The sequence below is a fragment of the Aotus nancymaae genome, unplaced genomic scaffold (genome assembly GCF_030222135.1).
Source record: "Aotus nancymaae isolate 86718 unplaced genomic scaffold, 86718_ANA_hifiasm-v0.15.2.pri h1tg000030l, whole genome shotgun sequence".
In the NCBI taxonomy this organism is placed as follows: Eukaryota; Metazoa; Chordata; class Mammalia; order Primates; family Aotidae; genus Aotus; species Aotus nancymaae.
In genome coordinates this window covers 3,434,298-3,461,491 of record NW_026988443.1, presented here as the reverse complement: position 1 = coordinate 3,461,491, position 27,194 = coordinate 3,434,298, and the positions used below count along the sequence as shown (strand labels likewise).

The following is a 27,194-nucleotide window of genomic DNA, read 5'->3' as shown; positions in this document are numbered from 1 at the left end:
GCTTCCGGCTCCGCGCTACGGTCAGCCCTCGGGTCCAAACGTCGTCGCTTCGCGCTGCCCTCTCGCGGAGCCTCCTGGTAAGACTTGCGCGTCGTATATATGCGAAAAAAGGGGCACTCAAGCCTTCGCCTGACTTACACGGTGTTTGGAACGATGACCGCATTTGAATTGTATATTCCTGAAGGGTTTTAACTTTTGATTCTAACTGATGTTTGTTTGTTTGTTGATTTTGAGACAGAGTCTCGCTCTGTCGCGGATGCTGGAGTGCAGTGGTGCGATATCTGCGCCCTGCAGCCTCGGCCTCCTAGGTTGGAGCAATTCTCCTGCCTTAGCGTCCAAGTAGCTGGGATTACAGGTGCCCGCCACCACACCCAGCTAATTGTTGTATTTTTAGTAGAGAGGGGATTTCACCACGTTGGCCAGGCTGATCTCGAACTCCTGACCTCAAGTGATCCGTCCACCTCGGCCTCCCAAAGTGCTGGAATTACAGGCGTGAGCCAACGTGCCTGGCCCAATTTCATTTTAGATACACAAAAACACAGCAAAGAGTTCCTATATACCTTTCACCCAGTTTCGCCTGTTACCATATTACATAATCATAGTTCAATTATCAAAACCAGGAAATTAACATTACTATTGTGTAACCTATAGACCTTACACACATTTTGCCAGTTTTCCCACTAATGTCCTTCACTGGATCTGGTCCAGGATCCAATATCCAGGATCCCACTCTTTATTTTGTCATGAACTCTCCTAGGTATCCTCTAATCTGTGGCAATTCCTCAATATTTTTTTTTTTTTGTCTTTTAAAACCTTGATACTTTTAAAGGACATTAGTCAGTTATTTTGTAAGAGTTCATTCAATTCGAGTTTATCTACTGTTTCTCATGATTAGATCAATGGTATGCATTTTGGGGCCAAATACCGTAAAAGTGATGTTGTGGTCATGTGACATATGATGAAATGTCTCATTAATGATGAATTGAATCTTGACTACTTGTCAAGTGAAAGTGATATCTGCCAAATTTGTTCACTGTAAGTTACTATTTTTCTCTTTGTAACTACTAAGTATTGTGTAAGGATATAATTTTACATTTGTTTATTTTTCCTTCAATTTGTATTAGGTTTGTGCAAAAGTAATGACAGGAAACTACAATTACTTTTGCACCAAACTAATATTTTAAGTTCCAGGGTACATGTGCAGGATGTGCAGGTTTGTTACGTAGGTAAACATGTGCCATGGTGGTTTGCTGAACAGATCAACCCATCACCTAGGTATTAACATGTGCCTTGGTGGTTTGCTGAACAGATCAATCCATCACCTAGGTATTAAGCCCAGCATCCATTAGCTATTCTTCCTGACACTCTTTCTCTCCCTACCCCATCCCCCTTTAGATGACTTGACTTGAGGTCAGGAGTTTCAGACCAGCCTCGCCAACATGACGAAACACTGTGTTTACTAAAAATACAAAAATTAGCTGGGTGTGGTGGCATGTGCCTGTAGTACCAGCTACTTAAGAGACTGAGGCAGGAGAATCATTTAAACCCAGGAGGTGGAGTTTGCAGTGAGCAAAGATTGTGGACACTGCACTCCAGCCTGGGAGACAAAGTGAGACTCCATCTCAAAAAAAAAAAAAAAAAATACTATTACAGTGCCTTATGTATTTATTCAGAAATAATCTATTCATATGTGGATGTGTACTGCATGTATAGGTTTATAGTGTTTTAATGGCACTGTAGTGTTCCATTATAAGGTTGCACCATAAATTACTTAACCAGTGCCCTAGTGATGGACATTCGAATTGTTTCTACTCCTTTGCTCCTGTGAGCAATGCAGTGTGGAACATCCTTGTACATGGGTCTTTGCTTTCATGGGTGAAAATATCTACACATTAAATACCTAACTGTGGATTTGCTGAGTCAAAGGGTAGGTGCATTTTTATTTTAACAGATATTTCAAAACTTTTGTATGAGTTCTGTCAGTCTCACAGAAGACCGTAAAAAAGAGCAATGACAAGATGAGAGCTGGGACTTGCTCTCATTGCCCTGGAGATAATCTTATGTGGCGTGGAACAGAGCAGGAGATTAGAGACAGGGACCCAAGGGCAGGGGCAGTGAGAACTGTTCGAACAAGAGCTCACAGGCTGAACTCACTAGAAGCAGAGATGGAGAAGAGAGACATACAAGAGATATATAGGAGACAGACTTATTCACGATCAGTGACCAATTAGATGTGGAAGGAACCAGAGAAGGAGGCTTCTGGCTTCCTGGGGTGCAAGGCTTGGCTGACGCCATTAAACTGAGTTGCACAATTTGGGAAGAGAAACCAGGGGTATGGAGCTGGGCAGGCAGGGTGCTCATGAGTTGGTATTGGACATGATTGTGAGGTGTCCACAGGACAACTAGACAGAGACAGCCAGTTCATACACCTCCATATCTATGCTGTTACTGGGGGCAGATTGCAAAATCAAGCAAACAGTCCCAGGTTAAAGTCCACCATAGTTGGAAGCATAGCTATAGCATTCAGGGCAGTTTTCCTAAATCCTCCACTGAACAGGCTTCACTCATGACATCCAGGCTCATGTCTCGAGCAGGTTAACCCCGGGATTCTGGGGCAGGAAGAGGCCATAGAGGGAAAGGAGGGATGTGGACAAGACTTGGGAGATCCACGGGGCCACAGATTCAAACCCGTTTCCTCAACGTGTCGGAGCCTCAGCGCTCACATTTGTTTTCCTTTTCACTTAGGGGCCAAGATTTTATGAATACAAATGAAGTTCTAATGTAGCAATTTTGGAGGGGGAGAGTGTATTAACTATTTTGAGTCAATATAGCATAACAGTTAAGCATGAAGTTTCTGAAAGCAACTGGATTCAAATCCTGACTCTATCACATCCCACCACCTGGGTGACTTTGGGCAAATTACTTAACCTCTTGGGACCTCAGCTGATTCATCTGGAGAATGGATATGATGGTATTTCTTTCACAGTGAGAAGTGAATATGGTAATGCGTGTAAGTGGAGCACACAAGTGTTAGCAGTTGTCAGATTACCATTCGAAGCTGGAGGTGCCCTCAGACCAGCCACACGCCCCATGCTCTCCCCTTCCCCTCCCAGGAGCTTACCGGGCCTCGTCATATGAGCCTCCCATGAGGATGTTCTCCCTGATGTGCCCACTGATGATCCAGGCCTGCCGCGGGACATAGGCCAGACTTCCCTGCACCCCCATTGAGCCCTCAAGCAAGTGCATCTGCAGCAGAATGAGTCCAGCCTCAGGATCAGGCGGGCCAAGGATCAGGCTGTGCCTGGTTCAGCAGGCACAGTGCCCAGGGCCCCACTGCCCTCCAGGACCTTGGGAGCTCTCCTAGGTAAAAGGGACTTTTAACGTGGCCCTGCCAGGTCCACCAGTGAGTCTCAGGGGCAAGCCATGAGAACATGTGGAAGCAGCTGGAGTCAGGCCCCGCCAGGTCCTCCTTGGACTGAATCCAAGGTCTGCACTAAAGACTCCCCATGTTTTTTCCTCTTATTTGTCCCAGCCCCATTCCCTAGCTGCTAGTGCCTTCATGGTCTTCACTGTGCACACGGAAAGATCCAGGCCATCTCTGAGCATGCCTGGGTATTATGGAATTATTATTGTTAGGTAGGATAATGTTACCACGGTTAGGTAAGTTCTTACTTTTGGACATCGTGATGAAGTATTTAGAAGGGAAAGTGTTAAACCTCTGTAATTTAAAGCATTCTACAAAATCTATGTCTATATAGTAAGGTAAATATGCAAAAACTATCAACTGCTGCATCCAGGTGGTGGGTATCCGAATCTCTGCTGTAGTGTTCTTCCTGCTTTTCTACATAAGTTCAAAAAAACATGTTAAAAACAAATAGAGATGGACACTCATCCGCAGCACCCCAACAGGGGACCTCATCATTCTTGCTCCTTTCTCTTTTGTACCCCGAAAGGTTTACATCTGGTTTGGAGCCAGGCTTTAACAAAAAAAACAAAACTCTAAAATGCCATCTCTGTGTTTCCCTTTATTAGAAGGAAAGTGACAGGCTCATTTGCATAGGAAACTGACAAACCACTGGCCCGGTAGGGAGGTGGCCTTGCCTGGAGGCTGCTGGGCAATGCTGCTGTGATGTAGAACAGAGCTCCGACCTCAGGTGGACCTGGGACTCAGCACTGGCTCACCCCTCACCTGCTGCATGACCTTGGACGAGTCACTTCTCTGAACCTCATGTACTCACCTATAAATGGGTCATCGTGAGTGTGCCTTCATTAAGGGAGGTTACCAGGGTTGAAGGGGAAAATGGAAAGCTCTTTGCACAGGACTTGGCATGTAAGTAATGAAGCTAGTTTTACTTTTTTTTTTTTTTTTTTTAATGGAGTCTTTCTTCTTTGCGGTTGCAAAGAAACTGGAGAAAGGCCATCCCACATGCAGCACGTGGCTGATGTGTAGGAGAGAGCTGGCGTTGGTAACATAACTGAATCCCGAAGAGGGGACGAGTTTGGCCATGTTCATTTGGGGGAAGGAGCTGAAGGAAAAGCCAAATATAGGAAGGAAAACTCCCGCCGATGTGGGAAGAAGGGACAATGGGCAGAAGAAGAAGGGGAAAGAGATGGCAGCCCAGGAGGGAGTGAGGCTGGGGCTCCTTGGGGAAGGGCTGGTGTGAGATGCCTGTGGGAACGTGACCAAAAGTGCATAGCAGGTTTCACGGGCATTTTTAGTGATCATTATGAGGTGTCCAGTGTGACCCCAAAAGAGCTGGGGAATGGATTTGGGTTTTTTTTTTTTTTTTGAAACTGAAGAAATGGCCAGGCGTGGTGGCTAATGCCTGTAATCCCAGCACTTTGGGAGGCCAAGTCAGGTGGATCACTTTAGGACAGGATTTCGAGACCAACCTGGCCAACATGGTGAAACCCCATCTCTACCAAAAAATACAAAAATTACCTGGGCTTGATGGTGCATGCCTGTAGTCTCAGCTACTCAGGAGGCTGAGACACAAGAATCACTTGAACCCTGGAGGTGGAGGTTGCAATGAGCTGAGACTGTGCCACTGCACTCCAGCCTGGGAGACAGAGCGAGACTGTGTCAGACAGGAGAGGAGAGGGGAGGGGAAGGGAGGGGAGGGGAGGAGAGGAGAGGGGAGGAACTGGAGAAAAGGTGTGTGAGCCACATGGGGAGGAACTGGAGAAAAGGTGTGTGAGCCACATGTCCACACGGCAGCAGACCTCAAACTCGTATACAGGGGATGGATTGGGGGAGTTCCAATCTCAAGGGCAAGGGCACCCGGCAGGCATGTGTACCCCACTGCTGGGGTACAAATAAGACTGCCCCATCCCATCCAGCAGGACTCCTCTCCCCAGCTTTCCTTCCTTCTCCCTGTTTCTCCCCCTTCATTTCTCTTCCGATGTCATCCTAAAAGGCACATTCATCCCACTCCTCAATGGTATGAGTTTGACTTTATGAAATGACTTTTACACTCCTTTTTTACAGGAACCACTGCAACAGGGTATTGTACTGTGGGAGAGAGATTGGACTTGACTCTCTGTGAAATAACTTTTATGATCATATTAACTTTGAGTCGTCCTGTATCCTCACAGAGCCCAGTTAAGGATGGGTCTCCAGGTGACGTAAGAGGCAGCTCGCATCAGGAGTACTGCCACAGGGTGAGGAGAAAGGGCCACCTTCATCAGGCACCTCCCACACAGGGTAAGCACAACTCACTTGCTCAGACCCCTGTGAGGAAGAAAGCAGTGGGGGGCCCCACCCAGGGAACTGGAGCTTGGGAGGCCCTGGATTGTCTGTGGACGGACATGTATGTGGCCACAGGTTACTTACCTCACCCAGAATGGCCAACAACAGGCTGCTCTTACCACTCCTCGTGGGGCCACAGACCCCTAATATCATCCCTTGCAAGCCAAGGAGGACAAACAAGTGTTGGGAAAGCACAGCCCTGGCACACCCACCTGCTCGACTGTTTAGAACCCAAACCAACACACAGAAAACAAAACAACCACACACAACCCAAGACCCCTCAGACAAGCAAAGCTCCAGAGGAGCTTTGCATTCAGTCCCTGGAGGCAGGAGGGGCAACCCAAGAGGAAGAAGGTCATATGGGAATGGTAGAGGGGAACTCAGGGGTAGGTGGCAAGAATCCTGCATTCCAGATTGGTGTCTATTCTATGCAGTAATCCTGGGAAAGCCACTTAGCCTCTCTGAGCCTCAGTTTCTCCATCTGTGAAATGGGAATAAAGAAGCCAGACTCACAGAATTCATGCATGCATGCATTCATTCATTTATTCAAACATCCATTCATCCATCAAATAGTGATCTGAGTTTCCTCTGTGGACTCAGTAATGAAGAAAAGACCTCACATTGAGCTTAGAATATAAGCTGAGGGGGTGGGGGGAAGAGAGACTACATAAATAAATAAATAATTCGATGGTGATAAGTGATGCAAGGAAAATGAAGTTGGCTCTTATGACAGAGAGTTCGGGGTTGAGGCCATTTTAGATGAGTCAGCCAGGGAAGGCTTCTACAGAGCAAGTGTCACGGCTGCCCAAGAGCTGTGAGAACTCTGGTGGGGAAGAGGTCAGAGGTACAGGTAGGGATTTGGAGGAACCTGGGCTCTAAGGGCAGTGAAAAGTCACTGAAGGGTTTAGGGAGAGTGACTTGAATTGGTTTATGTTTTAGAAAGATCCCTCTGTCATGAACCAGTTTCATGGAAGACAATTTTTTTAAAACCGGGGATGGTGGGGGATTGGTTCTAGGATGAAACTTGTTTCACCTCAGATCAACAAGCAAGATTCTCATAAGGAGCATGCAACCTGGATCCTTCACATGCACACTTCACAATAAGGTTCACGCTCCTACGAGAATCTAATGCTGCTGCTGATCTGACAGAAAGCGGAGCTCAGGTGGTGATGCTCACTGGCCTGCCGCTCACCTCCTGCTGTGCAGCAGGCTGAGGACCAGAGAGGATCTGCAGCCCAGGTGTTGGGGACCCCTGGTATAATGGATTTTGGAGGCTCAGAGAGACAGAGGGTGGGAGTTGGCTGAGAGATACAAATTACCTATTGGGTACACTGCACACTATCAGGTGATAGGTTCACTAAAATCTCGACTTCACCGCTATATAACTCATCTAACCAAAACCCACTTGTACTCCAAAAGCTATTGAAATAAAAAATACATATTAAGTATTTAAAAAAGGAAAATCGGCTGGGCACGGTGGCTCACGCCTGAAATCCCAGCACTTTGAGAGGCCGAGGCGGATGGATCACGATGTGAGGAGTTCAAGACCAGCCTCGCCAAGATGGTAAAACCCTGTCTCTACTAAAAATTATCCAGGTGTACTAGCACATGCCTGTAATACCAGCTACCCAGGAGGCTGAGGCAGAGAATCGCATGAATCCAGGAGGCAGAGGTTCCAGTGAACCGAGATCATGCCACTGCACTCCCGCCTGGGTGAAAGAGCAAGACTCCATCTCAAATAAAAATAATAACAAAAAAGAAAAATCCCTCTGTCTGTTGCATGGTAGAAGGCTCATAAAAGAAGGCTAATATGGGAGCAGAGAGGTGGATGAGGAGGTTCTGGGAGTGGCGTGACAGCAGCAGGGATAGGGCAGTGGAGGGGCATTGGTGAGGGCAGTGGGTTCAGGGCAGATGTGGAAGTCGAGCTGACGGACTGGATTCAAGGGAAGGAAGGAAAGGAATCAAGTGTGATTTCCAGGTCCTCGACCACTGGAAGGATGATGGTACCATCTCCCAGGAGAAGGAAGATTTGGGGAACTCATCAAAGGGGGTGAGTATCAAAACCTTGTTTCATTTTAAATGCTTGATGGACATTTAAGAGAGATATTAAATAGGCAATTGAGTCTGGAACCCAGAAAAGACTTCAAATCTAGAGATTATGGCACAGAGATAGAACTTAAAGCCATAGGACTAGAGATGATCACCAAGGAAGAAAGTATAAATAGATAAGAGACAGCAGGTATTAGATATTAATACCTATTACCACTAGATATTATTTGTAGACATTTGTCATTATATATAGATCAATATCTATATCTATTCTGTATCAATTGTTATTAGATATCAATATCTACATTAACAGATAACAGAGAAGAAAAGAGGAGGGGCAAACAGCAGACAGGAGGAAGCTAATGTTTGTAAACATTAGGCAGAGAAAGAGCCAGATAAGGTGAGATCACAGAATAACCCAATTCAAACATAGGATAGTGCTTGGCACATATGAGGAATATAATAAATGTCAGCTTGGTCTCCTTCCCCTTCTCCTTTCTGTGTCCTTGGTCCTTCCAAGGAACAGCACACAGTACTTTCATATTATTTTGGGTCTTACCTAAGCCAAAAAAATTTCGATGATAGATTAATTCACACTAAAGAATGAAAGACATCCTGTATTTGCCCTCCATGAAAATTTGAATTTTAAAGGGAGAGATCTTGAAGAGGGCAGTTTTCAACCAAGGAAATGGTGGGGCACCCAGACAAGTTCCCAGCTTAGGCCCTGAGAGTCTGGCAGCCAGCCTGCCTGCATGGCCTGGACAAGGCTACCTTGGACACTACCAGGTTGATCTTGTGCAACTCTGGGCCTGGGCTGTTCCCTTTCTCCTCTGGCCCGAGGGCATCTCTAGGCTGGTTCATCCCCTCAGAAGCGTGTCCATTTCTCTCCAGCTCAAATGCCCCACTGACGATCCCAGGACAGGTCTGTCTCCATGACAAGGTGGCCTCCTCCAAGACCAGAGCTTTGCTGGGGTCTTGTAATGTCTGGACATAGAAAACAGGGCTCTCCTGGAGGAAGAACTTCTGTAAAGACAAAAAGAAATGGAGGGAGGAGGAATACAGTTCTTTAGTTCAGCAGGAATATGTTCCCAGTTTTACAAGCCTGCCACTTGGTATGGTTTTGTGAATTTCTAATAAGCAGTAAGTTTGCAGCAGTACCACCAGTAGGAAAGGCCAGTTACTGCTGGGGAAAATTCTAGATTAGTGTTTTCCAAACTTCAGACCACCAGGCCACTCTTCCATATTTGCAAACACTGCACTATCAACTGCAACTCTGCACTCAGGAGGTTGACTAAGGCCTAACCTACATTAGCCTCATCCCAAATGATGACAGCCATTGTCTCATAGGACAGAGGTTTTTCTAATTGAATTCTATTTATTTAATTATTTTTCATTTATTTATTTTTGAGATGGAGTCTTTCTTGCTCTGTTGCCCAGGCTGGAGAGCAATGGTATGATCTTGGCTCACTGCAACCTCCACCTCCCGGGTTGAAGCAATTCTTCTGCCTCAGTCTCCCGAGTAGCTGGGATTACAGGCACCCACCAATATGCCTGGCTAATTCTTGCATTTTTAGTAGAGAGGAGGTTTCACCATGGTCGTCAGGCTAGTCTTGAACGCCAGACCTCAGATGATATGCCCACCTCAGCTTCCCAAAGTGCTGGGATTATAGCCATGAGCCACTGTGCCGGCCTAATTAAATTATATTGGACTGGACATAATGACTCATGTCTGTAATCTTAGCACTTTGGGAGGCCAAGTTGGGGGATTGCTCGGGAGTTGAAGACCAGCCTGGGAAACATAGTGAAACTTTCCTCAATTAAAAAAAATTTCTGGGGCCGGGCGCGGTGGCTCACGCCTGTAATCCCAGCACTTTGGGAGGCCAAGGTGGGTGGATCATGAGGTCAAGAGATAGAGACCATCCTGGTCAACATGGTGAAACCCTGTCTCTACTAAAAATACAAAAAATTAGCTGGGCATGGTGGCACGTGCCTGTAATCCCAGCTACTCTGGAGGCTGAGGCAGGAGAATTGCCTGAACCCAGGAGGCGGAGGTTGCAGTGAGCCGAGATCACACCATTGCACTTCTGCCTGGGTAACAAGAGCGAAACTCTGTCTCAAAAAAAAAAAAAAAAAAAAAATTCTAATTGTCTGGGTGTTGTAGCTCACACCTGTAATCGTAGTACTTTGGGAGGCCGAGCAGGTGGATTCCCTGAGTTTAGGAGTCTGAGACCAGCCTGGGCAACATGGTGAAACTCTGTCTCTACTAAAATTCAAAAATTTCACCAGGTGTAGCAGCATGTGCCTGTAGTCCCAGCTACTCGGGAGGCTGAGGCAGGAGAATTGCTAGAACTCAGAAGGGGAAGGTTGCAGTGAGCCGAGATCATGCCACTGCACTCCAGCTGGGGCAACACAGCGAGACTCCATCTCCCAAAAAAAAAAATCTACTTATAGCTGTTGAAAATGAAAAGCTCTGCTCTGTTCCACACTGGGGAAAGGTCATTTGGGGTCATACATTTCAAAAGGTGACCATCAGCAGGTCACTTCTCTCTGCATCTCCAGCTCCCTGTCTATAAAGCACAAGTGTTGAACTACATAAATTCTAGCAATTAAAAGAATGGGAGGGGAGTATGATCCCACCAAAGTCAGGTTACATTCACATATCCCTACCTGGAGATACGCTTAAAAGATCTAGAAGGGTGCTTACTGACATTTTGGACTCTTACCCATCCTCCTGAGCCCAGATTGCGGCTTCCTCATCTCTGCCCCCTCCACAGATGAAAACAGGCAAAGAAGGGGAAAATAGATGGGAGAACCCAGTGCCCCCATGGGAAGGAAGGCAGCCGCAGGAACCCTTTCACAGCTGCTGACCAGTCAGGGAAGCACACTGGGCTGGTGATAAGCACAGCACTATTTGTGTCACTCAGACCAGCCAAGTTCATTCCAGCCTCAGGGCTTTCACACTTGTTGTTTCCTCTGCTTGGTCATCATCACTCAGCTCCAAAGTCACCTTCACAGGGGCCTTCCCTAACCAGGCTCTTCCCAGGAGCCCCCAGCCCTCCCCAGTATACTCCCTAGAACCAGTGTGTCCAATCCTTTGGCTTCCCTGGGCCACATTGGAAGAAGCATTGTCTTGGGACACAGAAAATACACTAACACCAACAACAGCTGATGAGAAAAAAAAAAGTTGCAAAAAAAATCTCCTAATGTTTTAAGAAAATTCACAAATTTGTGTTGGGTCACATTCAAAGCCATCCTGGGCTGCATGTGACCTGTGAGCAAGACAAACTTGCTCTAGAACATCACATTTTTTTTACTGGCATCGTGGCTCTTCAGGTGATCTGATCTAAGCCTCTTTGATCATTCATTTACTTGTTAATTGTCTGCTTCCAATAAAAAATCAGAACAGAACTCCCTGACAGCAGGGACCCCTGTTCAATGCAGTATTCTCAGTGCCTGGCTTGTAGTAAAAGCTCAATAAATACTTTTTGCATTAATGAATGAATGAGTGAATGAGTGATATAGGTCGTGGACTGCATGTACATAAAAGTGGGATGACTACAAAATGACTTTTTTTCTGAGATGGAGTCTCACTCTGTCATCCAAGCCGGAGTGCAGTGGCACGATCTCAGCTCACTGCAACCTCCACCTCCCAGGTTCAAGCGATTCCCTACCTCAGCCTACCAAGTAGCTGGGATTACAAGTGCCTGCACTATGCCTGGCTAATTTTCTGTAGAGACAGGGTTTCACCATGCTAGCCAGGCTGGTCTCGAACTCCTGACCTCAGGTGATCTGCCTGCCTCGGCCTCCCAAAGTGCTGGGATTACAGGTGTGAGCCACAGCGCCTGGCCGCAAAATGACATTTAAAAATTGATTTACATTAGGGCTTTCAAACTTAGATGCCAGCCATATAAATAAGTGAAGTGGACCATTTCTAAGATGATAAATGGTAAGTAAAATGCAGCTTCAGGGCTGGAGATGCAATAGCGTATGGTAGACATTGCAGCAAACTTAAGCCAAATGCCTCCAACTAAACAGGGAAGCTATCACCTCAGCTCCAGCTGCTTGCGGCCATTGGAGAATGTGGTCCAGGGTCGCCAGATCTTCTAACCATTCAAGAGAATTCAAAAATCTGGGTTTTCACATAAAATGTTCACGTTTTTCAATGCAAGCAACATCTATGGTGTTTTTCTAAAACAAAACTATCAGGGTAACTCTATGCAAACCTGGATAAAGTCTGTAGAGCATCTGTCTGAGACCTGGTTTGGACACACTATCCTAAGATCTCCTTGGGGACCAAGACCTGACCCGATTCGTCTGTCTTCTCAGGCCCCACACCAGCCTGGACACAGGAGGTCACTGAGTTAGCCAATCCCTCTCTCGACCTAGGCCTTGGCCAGGAGTCGTGTTTGGGAGGAACATCACAGGGGCTGAAGGCAGAGCAGTGTCCAAGCAGGGGGCCTACAGCCAGTCCCCTGACCACCTACCTTGCACCTCTTCACCGCAGACTTGCAATTCGTGAGGCCTTTGACTGCAAAGGGCACAAAGAACACTGACAGCCAAAGGGGATTCAGGGAGGCCACCGTGGTGAAGGCCTGGGTAAGAAGGGGAGGAGGCGGTGAGGGTTGTGGTCCTTCCTGCTTCCTCCATTCCCTGGCACCCGCATCCCTGAGCTGCATCCTCAGCTTCCAACAAGCAGTTGCTTCATCCAACAGAGGCTAAACTAGTGTTTGGGGGAGACTGGAAAAAGCTGGGAAAAGAGCACTCTTCTTGGAGTCTTAGAGTTGAAGGCCTAGTCCCTGTTGCAGCTTAGCCACTCACACCTGTAGCTTTGGGCAGGTCGCCCCTACCACAGCCCAGTTTCCCCAATGGCACAGTGAGAAAAATCATAAAGTGTGTACAGGAATTAAGTTTGGGAAAGGCCAAGAAAACTCATGGGAGTGAGCATTACTTCCTTTCAATGTAGCTTGGTGTTATTCTTGCTGTCAAGGTCCTATTTCTTCTTCTTTGCCTTAGATGTTTGTTTTCTTCCTACGTTCAACATCTTCTTACCCTTCATGCCTAACCCATGCTGCACTGTGACTAGAGCAAAACACCTTAGGCTCTCAGGACCTCAGAAGGTACCCTCCCGGAGCTGCCAATCCATGCTGCTTCCAATCCATGCCCATCTCTCCTCCTTTCTCCTTCTGGCTTCATCCAAAAGTGAACTCCAATGGAGCAGGAATGCCTTGGTCTAGACCTGCCTGGTGTTATCTCAGTGCCTCAAATCTCTCTGAAAGTATTCCTTCCGTAGCCCCCCAGTACCCTCAGACTTCTTGGGGATGTTTCCCTGGTGCGTGCCTGAGCCAAGCAGAGGGGCCAGCCATCTGAGGCACACACCAACCCCTGGCTGCAGACTGTCATGTGCTTCCCTTCTTGCTCTGGATGCGGCCTCCCGGCCTCCCCAGTCGTATTACCACCCCTCTTAGAGCAGCACACTGTCTTATTCTGCTCGAAGAGCTGGGATTCCTAACCCTGAAAGGCAGTTGCCACTTCTAAGGGCCAGGTTCAGATCATGAAGGGAAATACCAAAGAAGTTATATACCTCTGTATTTAAAGTGCATTTCCAGGGCCTTTATTTGGGGATTAGAGGAACTTTTCAACTTCAAGGTGTAATTCTAATTATCAGAATTTTAACTATAGGTACCACCTCCCCCATAAACTGATGGTTCTGCCATCCGGCCCACCCTCAGGGCTATCTGAGATGTCACTCTCTCAGATGGGTTGAGATGGAAGACAGTGCCATTCTCTTGTCTGGAAATTAAAAATCAACATATAGTGTCTATTCACAAAGTCTTCAGACCTTTGAGGGGCATGGGCTAAAAAAGGACACATGAAAAAACGTGCGATGACAATAGGGAGAAAACAAAGCACCCCAAACCCTTACCATTGAATCTGTGAGTTTCAACTTGAAGAATGTGTGGATGAGAATCATGTGGCCACTATTGGGGTGATGAACAAGACTGTAGTGGTCAGGCTCTGGACAAGCCCAGACTTCTCCACTAGTTTCCTTTCCTTCTTTCTTAGGTCTAGGAAATAAAAAAGAAATACCCAAATGCCCATCAATGATAGACTGGATAAAGAAAATGTGGCACATATACACCATGGAATACTATGCAGTCATAAAAAAGGATGAGTTCATGTCCTTTGCAGGAACATGGATGAATCTGGAAACCATCATTCTCAGCAAGCTGACGTAAGAACAGAAAACCAAACACCACACGTTCTCACTCATAGGTGGGTGTTGAACAATGAAAATACACGGACACAGGGAGGGGAACATCACACGCTGGGATCTGTTCAGGGATAGGGGGCTAGGGGAGGGATGGTGGGGGGTGGGAGGTTGGGGAGGGATAACACTGGGAGAAATGCCTGATGTAGGTGACGAGGGGATGGAGGCAGCAAACCACCATGGCCTGTGTGTACCTATGCAACAATCCTGCATGATCTGCACATGTACCCCAGAACTTAAAGTATAATAAAAAATAAAAATTAAAAAAACACTAATAATTCCTCATTTACCGTGTTATGAATCCCTAAATGCAAGAATGTGAAGTTTCACTTATGCACTCACTTGCACCTGCATTTGTAATGCTTTGGTAATTTAAACCAACACTGCACTGCAGAATTGCAGAAGGAATGAAGTTTGTTCTACTTCCATCTAGATAAAGAAAATCTAAACAATTTTAGAAGTCAATCAAACATAACAAGGTTAAAGGTATCTTTCCTGGAGAATTGACTTGATGGTGTTCATGCATTTTTAAAATTAGAAAAAAGTATTTCTTTTGGAACTGCTGAATCTGATCAATATGTGTGAGCAATGACAACTTATCATTGATTATTACTGACTGCCACATTTGCTCTGGTTGAAGGATAAAAGTCTGCTTTATATACTCTGATAATCACATTGAATTTACAGAAATACTCAATATATTTTCCAAAAAATGTATAGGTTAGAACACAGACTTACTGGCAAAATGAAAAGTAGCAAAATAAGATGCGATCAAGGAAGTTGGTTTTCTATGGTTCTCTAGCACCTACCATTTCCATTAAAAGCCTAGAAATACTTCATTGAAAAATTACTACAAGAGGAGAAGAAATATACTAGGAAAGATGATAGGGAAATCAATTTACCAAAGGATTAACATTGACGGACAAATGTGGGGCTCTTGAATTCATATTGAGATAATGTGCCAAGTCATGTAGAATAGAAATATTACATATTTAACAATAAAAACATTTCAGAACAGGCAAAAATATTGATTGACAAAATGTAATAATTCAGAAGAAATTTAATTAAATGTTTTAATTTAAGAGAAGAGTCTGTAATCCCAGCACTTTGGGAGGCTGAGGCGGGTAGATCACGAGGTGAAGAGATCGAGACCATCCTGGCCAACATGGTGAAACCCCGTTTCTACTAAAAAAAATATAAAAATTAGCTGGGCATGGCAGTGCACACCTGTAATCCCAGCTACTCGGGAGGCTGAGGCAGGAGAATTACTTGAACCCAGGAGGCAGAGGTTGCGTGAGCCAAGATTGCGCCACTGCACTCCAGCCTGGTGACAGAGTGAGACTCTTTCTAAAAAAAAAAAAAAGAAAAAAAGAGAAGAAAAAATAGTGTGTATTGCATAATATAGTTTACTTTTTTTCTTTCAGTGTGTATGTTCTGTTTATTTGGAGATAGTTTAGCTACTTTACAAATTGACAATAAAGGCTTGCTCAAGAGGAAAGAAAAAAGAAATACACCAAAGGTAACCACAGGAACATTCTCCAAAGAGCACAGCACCATCCCCAAAGCATCAAAAGATCTCCAAAAGGTGAGAGGGGCATGACTCACTGTGACATCACCAGGTTCAGAGCAGGAAGTCAGATTTTCCATACCTTCAATTATTTTTACAAATGGTTTCTCCCATGTGTACATTTTAATCAGCTTAATGCAAGTGAGAACTTCACTGGTCACATGGATACGCTGGTCACTGACCTCAGACTGTGATGCTGAGTCTTCAAAGACGTCTGGGTCATGAACACCTGGAGTCAGGATACAGCAAGTTTGGAATTCATCTGCAAGGGCTTCCTTTGACAAGGGCAGGAGAGTTCAGCCTGGCATAAGTAGGGCAACTGGGTATATTTCCAAAGAGAGGTTTTCCAATCAAAGCTCTCCAGGCCACCATGCCTTAGAGCATCCCAGGGGCCTTTCTCTCCTGAGTCCCAAGCCAGGCTGTGGCTACTAAGGCAGAAACTAAACGGAAATGCTTCCTCTGTCTTCTGGAACCCTAAAGCCTCTAATAATTAAAGTCACCTTTAATCAGAGTGACCACACTCAGGAAAATACTTGATTTCAATAATTCAGAGCACACATAATCCAAGAGCCATTTCTGTTTTGCTCAATTTTATTTCACCTGAGTCTTTGGTAAGAAATGTGCTTCCCTTTCCTCATTATATTGTGCTCAGATAAATGTTAAATGCTGGCTGCATTCTTACATCAGCACATTCTGGGTAGAAGAGGTATCTTGCACAGAGATTATCTACAAAGGAAAGTTGGTGAAGCAGATAATCTCCCATAGAAAGCTACGAGGCAGACTTTGCTATTCACCTCTTATTCACCTCTTATTAACCAAATATTGTGGCCAGAGAATAGTTTGAGTTAAGGATTGGAGCTGAATCTTAACCATCACAGATTGAATGGTCAACAAGCACCAACATTCTCACTCAAGAGCTATCCCAGATTCAAGAGCCCTGGGACTTCCGGGGCCCACCATCAAATGGGTGGCAAAGAAAGACATTACCTCCAGTGGGAAAACCAGGAGATAGCAGAAAGTGGCTATAAGTGCAGTCTGTCCAATAACGAGGTAGGAAGAAATGCTGGAGATGATCACTGAGGAGCAGGCCAGCAGTAACAGGGGGCCATAGTACACCACTTCAAACAGGTAATTAAAGTCACTTGTGAAGAAGCTGATGGCCTGCAAGACAGGAAGTCCACAGGCACAGGTGTCACCTCACTGGGTACCCAGAAAGGGTGGCAGGTGGCCTCTCCATGCCCTCTCCTTGAAGGAAGGCTTGAGAGGCAGGAAGGAAGAATAGAGACAGACACCGCAGGTTCATACTTCTTTTCTGTCTGGCTGTGTGACCCTCAAAAAGTTACTTTCCACTCTCAGCCTCAGTTTCTCCATCTGTAAAGCTGGAATAATTATACTTACTTTTTATGGGCTGTGTGAGATTTCAATGAAATAGACAGTATCCGCATATATAGAAGGTGCTCAATAAAAGGGATATTTTACTACAATTACTACTACTACTATTACTACTGCTACTGACACCATGCCTGAAAGAGTTAAAGAAACCAGTAACTAACAGAAACTCTTGAGTTTGTAGGATAGCAGTTACAACAAAAAACAACTTGCTTTAAGTCCCTATGCTTGTAAGATAACACAACTCACTGAAACGGAAGGAACCAGTATGGCTAACTAGAGTCTGTGCAGAACCAGCTTGCTAATGTCACAGCCTAAATTTCCACCATATGTTTCATACTAACTTCCCCTGAATTTGCAAATGGGACCCATGAAGAGACATGAAGAGATCACCGCATATGTGCAAGGACTTTTCAGACCCCTTCCCCTCTAATTACACCAATCACCTACTAATCTCAGAATCCACCCCTTAAACCTTTCCTAATAAAATTACAGTCTTAAAGCCAGCACAAGGAGACAGATCTGGGCTGGACTCCTGTCTCCTTGTGAGCCAACTTGCAATAAAAAGTTTTCCTTTTCTCAAAAACCCAGTGTCAAAGTATTAGCTTCTAGCCCATCGGGCAGTGAGTCCCTTTTGCTTGGTAACAATACTAATATCTATATTCCAGAGAATTGCTTCTATTCTTCATTCGATTTTATTCATTCTACTACTAATAATAATATTAATTAAATTTTCTCCTTTTTCTTCTTTTTTACTATAGATTCTTCTGCCTACTTTCCTCCTCCCACATATATTGCCTGGCTTAATGCTATATATAAAGTAACATTTGGCTGGGCACAGGGAGGCCAAGGTGGGTGGTTCACTTGGGCCCAGGAGTTTGAGACCAGCCTGAACAACATGGCCAAACCCCATCTCTACAAAAAGTAGGAAAATTAGCCGGGCATGGTGGCACATGCCTGTAGTCCCAACTACTCAGGAGGCGGAGGCTGGAGGATCACTTGAGCCAGGGAGATCAAGGTTGCAATGAGCTGTAATCATGCCACTGCACTCCAGCCTGAGCAAGAGAGTGACTCAGTCTCAAAGCAAAAACAAAAACACGAAAACTTACATTCCAAATCAGGAAATCTTTAAAGAACAATTCATTAATGTTGTCTAGAATCCCTTACAAAGTGATTTGCTTTTAACTTTCACCTAAACTCCTTCCAGTTCCCAGAACAAGCCCTAGTGGGAGCCTTTAAAACTTTTAAAAGTACATTAGGGAGAGTCAATTGGTTTAGCCACTGTGAAGGACAATTTTAAAGTATCTTTTAAAGTTAACATTTGCACAAAACTCTATGATCTGGTGATTTCACTTTTCTGTTGAGAAACAGTCACACGTATTAGATGAAACACATAAAAGGATGTTCATTACAACACTGCCTACGCCAGGCAAATGCTGGAAACATTCAGGAAGTCATCGGGAAAGGATTAAAGAAGTTCACCCCAGGCTGTGCAAAGTGGCTCATGCCTGTAATTCCAAAACTTTGGGAGGCTGAAGCAGGAAGATTGTTTGAGGCCAGGAGTTCCAGACCAACCTGGGAAACATAGCAAGATCCCAGCTCTAAAAAAAAAAAATTAAAAATTTGCCAAGCATAGTGATGCATGTCTGCAGTCCTAGCTACTCAGGAGGCTTAGAGGGGAAGATTCCTGGAACCCAGGAGGTAGAGGCTGCAGTGAGTTATGATGGCACCACTGCACTCCAGCCTGGGTGACAGAGTGAGAACCTGTCTCAAAGAACAACAAAGTCACCCCAGAAGCAGTAGGTAATCTTGGGTCCTGGAGTTAAACTGTCCCAGACTTGTCATTTACCAGCTGTGCAACCATAGACAAGTTATTCCACCTCTCTGTGCCTCTGTCATCTCATCAGTGAAATGGGAATAATAATACAACCTGCTTCCTCATGTTGATTTGAGAACGGTGCTAGATAATGTATACATAGCACTTTACTGGGACACATTGAAAGTACTGTAATTATGATTCAGCATCACTGAAAAAATAATGATGTGCTTTGGCTGGGTCCCCACACAAATCTCATCATGAATTGAAGCTCCCACAATTTCCATATGTTGTGGGAGGGACCCAGTGGGAGGTAAGTGAATGAGGGGGACAGGTCGTTCCCATGCTGTTCTCATGGTAGTGAATAAGTCTCACAAGATCTGATGGTTTTAGAAGGGGGAGTTTCCCTACAGAAGCTCTCTCATTCTCCATTGTCTGCTGCCCTGTAGCATGTGTCTTTTGCCTTCTGCCTTGATTGTGAGGCCTCCTCAGCCATATGGAACTGTGAGTCCATTAAGCCTCTATTCCTTTATAAATTACCCAGTTTTGGGTGTCTTTATCAGCAGTGTGAAAATGCACTAATACAAATAAGGATGATCTATCTGTGCTAACTGGAAAGTTCAGTCACAATGAGCGGGCGGGAAGGCTACAAAGCAACACAAAGCTGTTGTATCATTGATGTAAAAACTCCCCCAAAAGCTTTGTTCCACATTTTCTATTGGCAAAACCCAAGAGGAGGACGCTATGTAAAACATAGTACTTTACATAAAAATACACAAACACAAAATCCAATGTTTTCTATGGATAACTTGCATGTGTACCTAAATGGATGGTTTTTTATGTTTTGTATTGTTTTGTTTTTTGAGACTGGGTCTCACTATTTTGTCCAGGCTGGAGTACAGTGGCACAATCTCAGCTCCTGCAACTCATGGCTTCTAGGCTTAAGCCATCTTCCTGCCTCAGCCTCCCAACTAGCTGGGACCACAGGCACATGCCACCGTGTTCGGATAATTTTTTGTATTTTTGGTACACACAGGATTTCGCTCTGTTGCCCAAGCTGGTTATGAACTACTGAGTTTAAGCGATTTGCCCGACTCGGCCTCCCAAAGTGCTAGGGTTATAGATGTGAGCCACCTCATCCAGTTAAAACTGTGCTTTAAAAGGTCTAAGGGACACAAACCAAGTTGCTAATGGTGCTAACCTCTGGGCATAGGGGAAGAAACTAGGCCTAAGGCAACTTCTGTACTATTTTATTTTGTTTCCCAGGGGAGTATATTCAGATCTTTTAAAAAAATTAATTTTACTGCAAGAGAAAGGACAAAGAAGTGTTTTTAAGTAAAAAAATTATTTAAAAAAATTAATGTAGGCTGGGCACGGTGGCTCATGCCTGTAATCCAAGCACTTTGGGAGGCCGAGGTGAGCGGATCACCTGAGGTCAGGAGTTTGAGACCAGCCTGACCAACGTGGTGAAACCCTGTCTTAAAAATATATACATAAAAATTAAACGTAGGCTGGGGGCTGTGGCTCATGCCTGTAATCCCAGCACTTTGGGAGGCCATGGCAGGCAGACCACCTGAGGTCAGGAGTTTGAGACCAGCCGGGCCAACACAGTAAAACCCTGTCTCTGCTAAAAATACAAAAGTTAACCAGGTGAGGTGGCACACACCTGTAGTCCCAGCTACTTGGGAGGCTGAGGCAAGAGAATCACTTGAATCCAGGAGGCAGAGGTTGCAGTGAGCTGAGATCCCGCTACTGCATTCCAGCCTGGGCAACAAAAGGGAAACTCAAAAACAAATAAATAAATTTAATTTAATTAAAATGTATTTAAGCAACTGCCTAGAAATCCTTATCTCAGAAATTACTTCCATCTACACTCTTAAAAGGACCGTTTTGTTTTACGCTTCTATGAAAATGTTTGAGGAAACTGGGCTTTGCATATAACAGGTGCTCAGAATATACAGAAAGGAACCAAGCTAGGCCTTAGTGCAGGGCTCCGTAGTGAGGCAGGTGAGTGCCAGGGTTGAAGACCTGGACTCTGCAGCTAGGCATTGTGTCCCAATTCAGGCTCTGGCACCTAGGAATCACATGACCTTGTACAAGTTACCTTTCCTTGCCTCCGTTTCCTCCTTAGTGACAATGGGGACAATAACAGAACGTGCCACACAAGAGGGATGTTAGAGGACTGGCCAAGCCAATGTAAGTAATGCACTTGGAGCCATGTATGGCTAACAGTAAGTTAGGGGTGTTTACGCTGATTTTCCTGAGACAAACAGGGAGATCCTTTAGCTGTCCGTCAAGTGCAGGAGGACAGTGGAGCTCAAGGCCTAACGGAAACTAACACTAGTTGTACAGCTTACACGTGTTAACCACTACCCAATGCCTACATGCTTTATATGTACAAACTCATGGAATCCTATGAGACGACAATCCTATGAGGTTGGTTCTCTTATTATTCTACAGCTTCAGAGAGGATGAACAAGTTACCTAAGGCCACAGAACCAATAAACTGGTGAAAATGATAAAAAGCATGATGATTCCAATAAATATCTAATGTTGGATAGTGCTTGCATTTATGGAATGCTTCTACTTGATGGCAATGACTAATTCAGCAGATGTTTTTGGAACATCTGTTCTGTGTAATTGAGGTGCTGGACCTTTTGAGTGCAGTTCACTGCACATACGTGCAAAGTCTCAAACTTAATCATTTGTACGTATAAAGGAACATCTCTCCAATGAGGCCTGTTAGGACCTAACAACGTATGCTCTTTGTGATTTCGGAAAACAATACAAACCAACTTTCCATGTGAGATCACAGGCGCTACTACTGCTGGGTTCCTAACTCAAATCATTACACTTCCCGTGTCAAGTAACATGGAATTGAGGAGGTTCTATTTTGGGAATTAAGGAGTGTCCCCAAAAGTAACAGTCCCGCCTTAAAGGAAACCTTCCGTATTTTACCTAAGAGCACTCGCCAGCACTAAGGAGAAATCAAAGGACATCACACACATTGCCCCTTTCAGCTGCAGCGGGTGGCGAAGAGGGTCAAAGTCTCAAATCAAGGGGCAGACAAGCCAAGCCTGTGACAGCAAAAGTGAGACGCAGGGACCACAAAAGATGAAGCCCACGCCCAGAAGCCACGAGCTGGAAAGGCCTTGCCCAGGGCCCAAGACATGTTACGTTTTGGGGATGTGGTTTCCGACCTCCTTCACTTTCAGTTTGCTAAAAGACACAACACTGGGGTGAGAACAAACTCAGTTACAATTGACACAACAAAACCCAGACCTAGGCACAATAGGGTTTTTACAAAGTATGGGAACTGACAAAGAGTAGGTCTTTAGATAGGACTGAGTCCAACATGAGGTAGAAGAATGTCTTCACAAGTGTATACTACTCTAGGATGGAAATCACAGGAGCAAGGCATACTTAGAGCACCAAACAGCTAAGCAGTTGATGCTGACAAGTCTACCAGTATCTGCTAGGGCCCTGGATACCATATTGTAGTTTGAGGGATGCCAGTCTTCAATAAGACCAGAAAGAGACTATGGAGAGAGTAGGAAAGGCCTAACGGGTAGAAGGACTGGTTATGTTACACCAAGTACCAGTCATCCTGATGGGTGCAAAATGCAGGGACTAGGTCTCTGAAACAAGACAAAGCCCTAACTATAAAAACTGAGGCTTTAGGTCATGGTAGGACTTAATGCTAAGTTCCAGAGCATTGTGCTCAAGCTTTTTAGGATCTTCATCCTACATTTAAGATTTATTTTAGAGGTTAAGATGATATTAAGACTGAAGGCGATTGTTAAGTGGCTGGAACTACGGACAGAGTATCATTATAGAGGCTGGGGACCAAGAAAGGTCAACCTATGATAAGCATTTGCCTAACTAGAATTGAATGTTAGAACTGAATATTTTAATAAGTAAACATTTTTTTTGTATCAGAAATAATCTTATTATACTCCTCCCACCTTATACCACCAGTATAATCTGTAGTAGCTATGGATTCCCTTGACTTCCACTGGAACAGAGAGAAAATAGACCCTAGTCTGGCTTGCAGATACTTAGTGTGTACTAGTCTCACATTACATACAAGCATGGAAGCAGGCTATCTCAACTACGAAACTAAGCTGAAAGGAGAAAATAAAACTTCAAAACCTTGTATAGTTTAAGCCTATCTCTATTCTGCCAGCCCTTTCTGAATTTCTTCTCAGATAAGCATCACCCACCCACATACAATGATGGAAAAAATTCCTATCTCGTAATACTAGAAGCATTATTGGAAGAGATGAGAAAATAGGTCTATAAATGTAATACTTATTTTCAGAGGTCCCACCTTGAGTTTATCCTCTTGTGGGCTCTTGGCACTCTGTACCTTCTCTCTCACACTAGAAAAGTCCCTCAGTAGATCTATTCAGGACCAGACATGTTGGCTCACGCCTGTAATCCCAGCACTTTGAGAGGCAAGGTGGGCGGATCACCTGAGGTCAGGAGTTCCAGACCAGCCTGGCAAGCATGGTGAAACCCCACCTCTACTAAAAATACAAATATTAGCTGGTTGCGTTCACTTGTAATCCTAGCTACTCCAGAGTCTGAGGCAGGAGAATTGCTTGAACCCTGGAGGCCAAGATTGCAGTGAGCCAAGATTGAACCACTGCCCTCTAGCCAGGGTGATAGAGTGAGACTCCATCTCAAGGGGAATTAAAAAAAAAAAAGGATCAATTCAGGTATCTCTAAACGCTTACTACCAAGAAAAGTAATTATATTCATAGATTTCCTCCCCCAAACCAGCTAATTCCACACAGAAATCACCAGCAACCCAGCCCTAACTCATTTTATCACAGTTATAAGAGAAGTTAGTGAGACAAGCACTAACTAGGAAAACAAAAACCAGGGCAATCCACGTCAACTTGGGCTGACTGCAGACATCTCTTTCTTTGCTTGAGCACACAGCACAACTCACCACAGTGCCTTTTTCACACACACCTCTTTGATTTCCTCCACAAAACCTAACAGGGCAAGATAGTTCATGATGTTTCAAAATAAACAACCATTACAAGAAAAACGTGCGGTTTGTCTTCCAATGTTGTTTTCTTTAAAAATCCCAAGGAAAAAGCATGTAGTAAAACCAGGGCAATGAAAAGCAATCTACGGGCTGGGTACAGTGGCTGACGCCTATAATCTCAGCACTTTGGGAAGCTGAGGAGGCCAGATCACATGAGGTTAGGAGTTTGAGACCAGTCTGGCCAACATGGCGATGCCCTGCCTTTACTCAAAATATAAAAATTAGTCGGGCATGGTGGCCTGCACCTATACTCCCACCTACTCAGGAGGCTGAGGCAAGAGAATCACTTGAACCCAGGAGGTGAAGCTTCCAGTTAGCGAAGATGATGCCACTGCACTCCACTCGGGCGACAAGCATGCAAAGCTGTCTCAAAAAATAAAAAACATAAAAATAACAAAATAAAAGCAATCTACATTCTATAAACATACTAATGAATGATATAAAAGAAGCAATATGACATAAAACGAAATGGAAAACATATGTTATGATTATTTCCTTCAGTGTACAAAAGTCATGGAGGTTTCTGGACTATCTAGCTACATAAAAAATATTGAATTGTCTGCTCAGTTAATACAAAATAAGGGGGTGTAATTGTTTCTCACAGAAACCAAAAAGTCCACACAAATCTCTTTGTTCCTGTACCCTCACCTGGCCTCTTTCCTATTCTCCACTAAATTCAACTCTTCATTTTGTCTGGCCCTTGCACCCAAGCATGGCCGACAGGGAATTCTAAAGGCCCAGGATTCCACAGTGGCTGTTTACAAGGGAGAGGAGGCTGTAAGTAACGGCCACACTGGATCCTCTTAAGTGAGAAGAAAGAAAGTATCCTGAATGCCTCTCACGTATAAAAGAGCAGGATGGCAGGATGTCTGTATGGCCCAAGGAGCCAGAGGTAGCAAACTATGGGCAAAATAATTGTGACCAAAGGCTAGAAGAGGGAAGGTGTGCAGTCAGCCTTGTCTTCTACCTCTCTGGTCTTTCCTTCTCATGAGAAGAGTCCGTTTTCCAAGTGTCAGGACACTGAAAAGAAGACCCCTGCTCTGGAAGTTGACAGGAAGTCATATCCATGGCTGTAAAAATGCAAGATCAAGGCTTGGCCCAGAAATAATCCCTAAAATCAAAGGGGAAAAAAAAGAGCAGAAGAGAGATCCAAGTCCAACCTGGCCCAGCCTAGTCCAGCCCAAGGAAGGTAGGATTCAAGGAGAAGAAATTAAAAGAGAGGAGCTTTGGACCACATCATTTCCTACAAGGGGCAGTCAATAAACGTTGTTCTTCAGCCAAGGTACAAAAGAGGGCCCTTTAATCTCTTCCTTTGGATCTTAAAAGCAGCAGTAAATTCATTAATCAGATTCACTGAACTGCTTTTAGAACAACTGTAATTGCTCAGATGTCCCTTTCCTTTCTGTACAAGGATGTGGTGTGTGTAATATACAACTATAAATGTATAGGAGTATTACATAATATGAAATATGACATATAAAATACACATATTAGTCAATGATAATTAGTGAACATGTGTAAGAAACACTGAGATGATCTGGGAGGATTTCACCTCCCTGGAACTCAGCCCCTTAGTACTGTTTCAGCTTTCCTACCACCTCTGCCAGCCAACCCCATCTTCTTGGGTACCTGGCCTCCCTATTGGCTATCGCACACCTTTCAAATGCCTGCTTTGTGACATCATTCTCTCACCAAGCCTACGGCCACCTGGTAGAATCTTGGGGTAGTTTTGTATCATCACAAGTGGCCGGTGAGCAGTGTGACCGGTAGCCTTCATAGTGGACACACACACTCCTTGGCTTCAGTCACGCAGACATCCACTAGGATCGTCTCTTCATCCCTTGTATCTACAGTTGATGTTTCTTCTTCTCTGACCAAGTCAGGTAAAGAGAGAAACTTTCTTGACGGTTTTCCTTTGACTTCTTTCCTCCTAACTTCAGATTTCTTTACCTGTATAGTCCCAAACAGCTTGGAATAACAGGGAAGGTTATTCCTTCCCTCACTAGAAATGGTTATTCCTTCCCTCACTCATTCCTTCCCTGCACTAGAAATCTAGAGACCTCATTTCACTTTTGCCTTTGACATTTACTAGCTGTGTGACTTTAGAGGACTCTTTTCTTCTCTCACAAAATCTGTTCCCTCATCTGTTACATTAGGATAATAGATTGGTTATTCCTTCTGGCCCCTTTCTTTTCTAATGCTGAGTCTTAAAGGGCACACGTAGAGAAAATGAAAGCAGACACTTTTTGAGCGTGTCTCTTTCAACAGAAACAGAGGGAAAACCTAAGTGGCGTAGAAAACTAGCAACATATTCTGAGGTGTTTCATGTGTAATAGTCTCCCTCCACTAATATTTCAACTTCACTATTTTAAATTTAGTGATGTTTTAAATACTCAGCCAGCCACGGTGGCTCACACCTGTAATCTCAGCCCTTTGGGAGGACATCTCCCTAACTAATATTTCAACTTCACTCTTTGATATTTAGTGATGTGTAGTGATGTTTTTAATATTCAGCTGGGCATGGTTGCTCCTGCCTGCAATCTCAGTGCTTTGGGAGGCCGAGATGGGAGAAACACTTGAGCCTAGGAGTTCCAGACCAGTCTGGGCGACATGACAAGACCTCATTTCTACAAACTTTTTTAAAAATCAGCCAGGTGTGCGGGCATGCCAGCTACTCAGGAGGCTGAGGTGGGAGGATCAGTAGACTGTTTAAGCCCAGGAGGTTGAGGCTGCAGTGAGCCATGTTCGCACCACTGGACTTCAGCCTGGGTAACAAGGTGAGACCCTGTCTCAAACAAACAAAAGTAATATTCACGTTTTGGAGATTCCTATCTGAACTAGATGGAAAGAGAAAATGAAGACTACTGGGTTATAAGGAGGCAAGATATCCTAGGGTAAGGAATTTGGCATTTTAAATGAAAGAAGAAAGACCGGGTCCCCTACACTTACCCTTGGGATATGCCCTGGAGAATGACACAATGATTTAAAGAGCAAAAACTACACTTTAAATTTTAGAAGAAAAGCAGAAAGACAACAGAGCAAAATCTACTCTGAATAGGGCAAAATGAAGTTGGTTTTAGCAAATGCTTAGATCAAGAAACTAGGAAGGAAACAGGCTAGAATAAAGTATCCCTGGAAAAAGCAGCTTATCAGAAGTCACATTCAGTTGTTTTATTTCTTTTGCGTTTTTGAACAGAGATGACACTTGGCAGCATTTAATATCAATATTTTAGAAATGTGTTTTAGGAATGATGCTTCCAGGCCGAGCACAGTGGCTCATGTGGCAATCCTAGTATT

The 27,194-nt window shown here is 44.5% G+C and overlaps 1 protein-coding gene across 6 annotated transcripts in view; it reads right to left on the bottom strand.

The window, feature by feature from the left end:
- Window positions 1-4,005: 4,005 nt before the first annotated feature.
- The window catches only part of LOC105710574 (lon protease homolog 2, peroxisomal-like), a 66,286-nt gene continuing 43,097 nt past the window's right edge, over window positions 4,006-27,194 (bottom strand). For 2 of the 6 annotated variants that reach the window (XM_064383018.1, XM_064383017.1), the window contains 5 exons: window positions 16,621-16,794; window positions 15,816-15,862; window positions 13,722-13,863; window positions 12,283-12,390; window positions 4,006-8,821 (listed from right to left, as the gene is read on the bottom strand). In XM_064383018.1, coding sequence (XP_064239088.1) covers window positions 8,516-8,821; window positions 12,283-12,390; window positions 13,722-13,863; window positions 15,816-15,862; window positions 16,621-16,794 — 777 coding nt within the window. In that variant the 3' untranslated portion in view covers window positions 4,006-8,515. Of the gene's footprint in view, window positions 8,822-12,282; window positions 12,391-13,721; window positions 13,864-15,815; window positions 15,863-16,620; window positions 16,795-27,194 lie in introns of those variants that run through there. The other 4 variants (XM_064383019.1, XM_064383022.1, XM_064383021.1 and 1 more) reach the window with 4 other exon arrangements.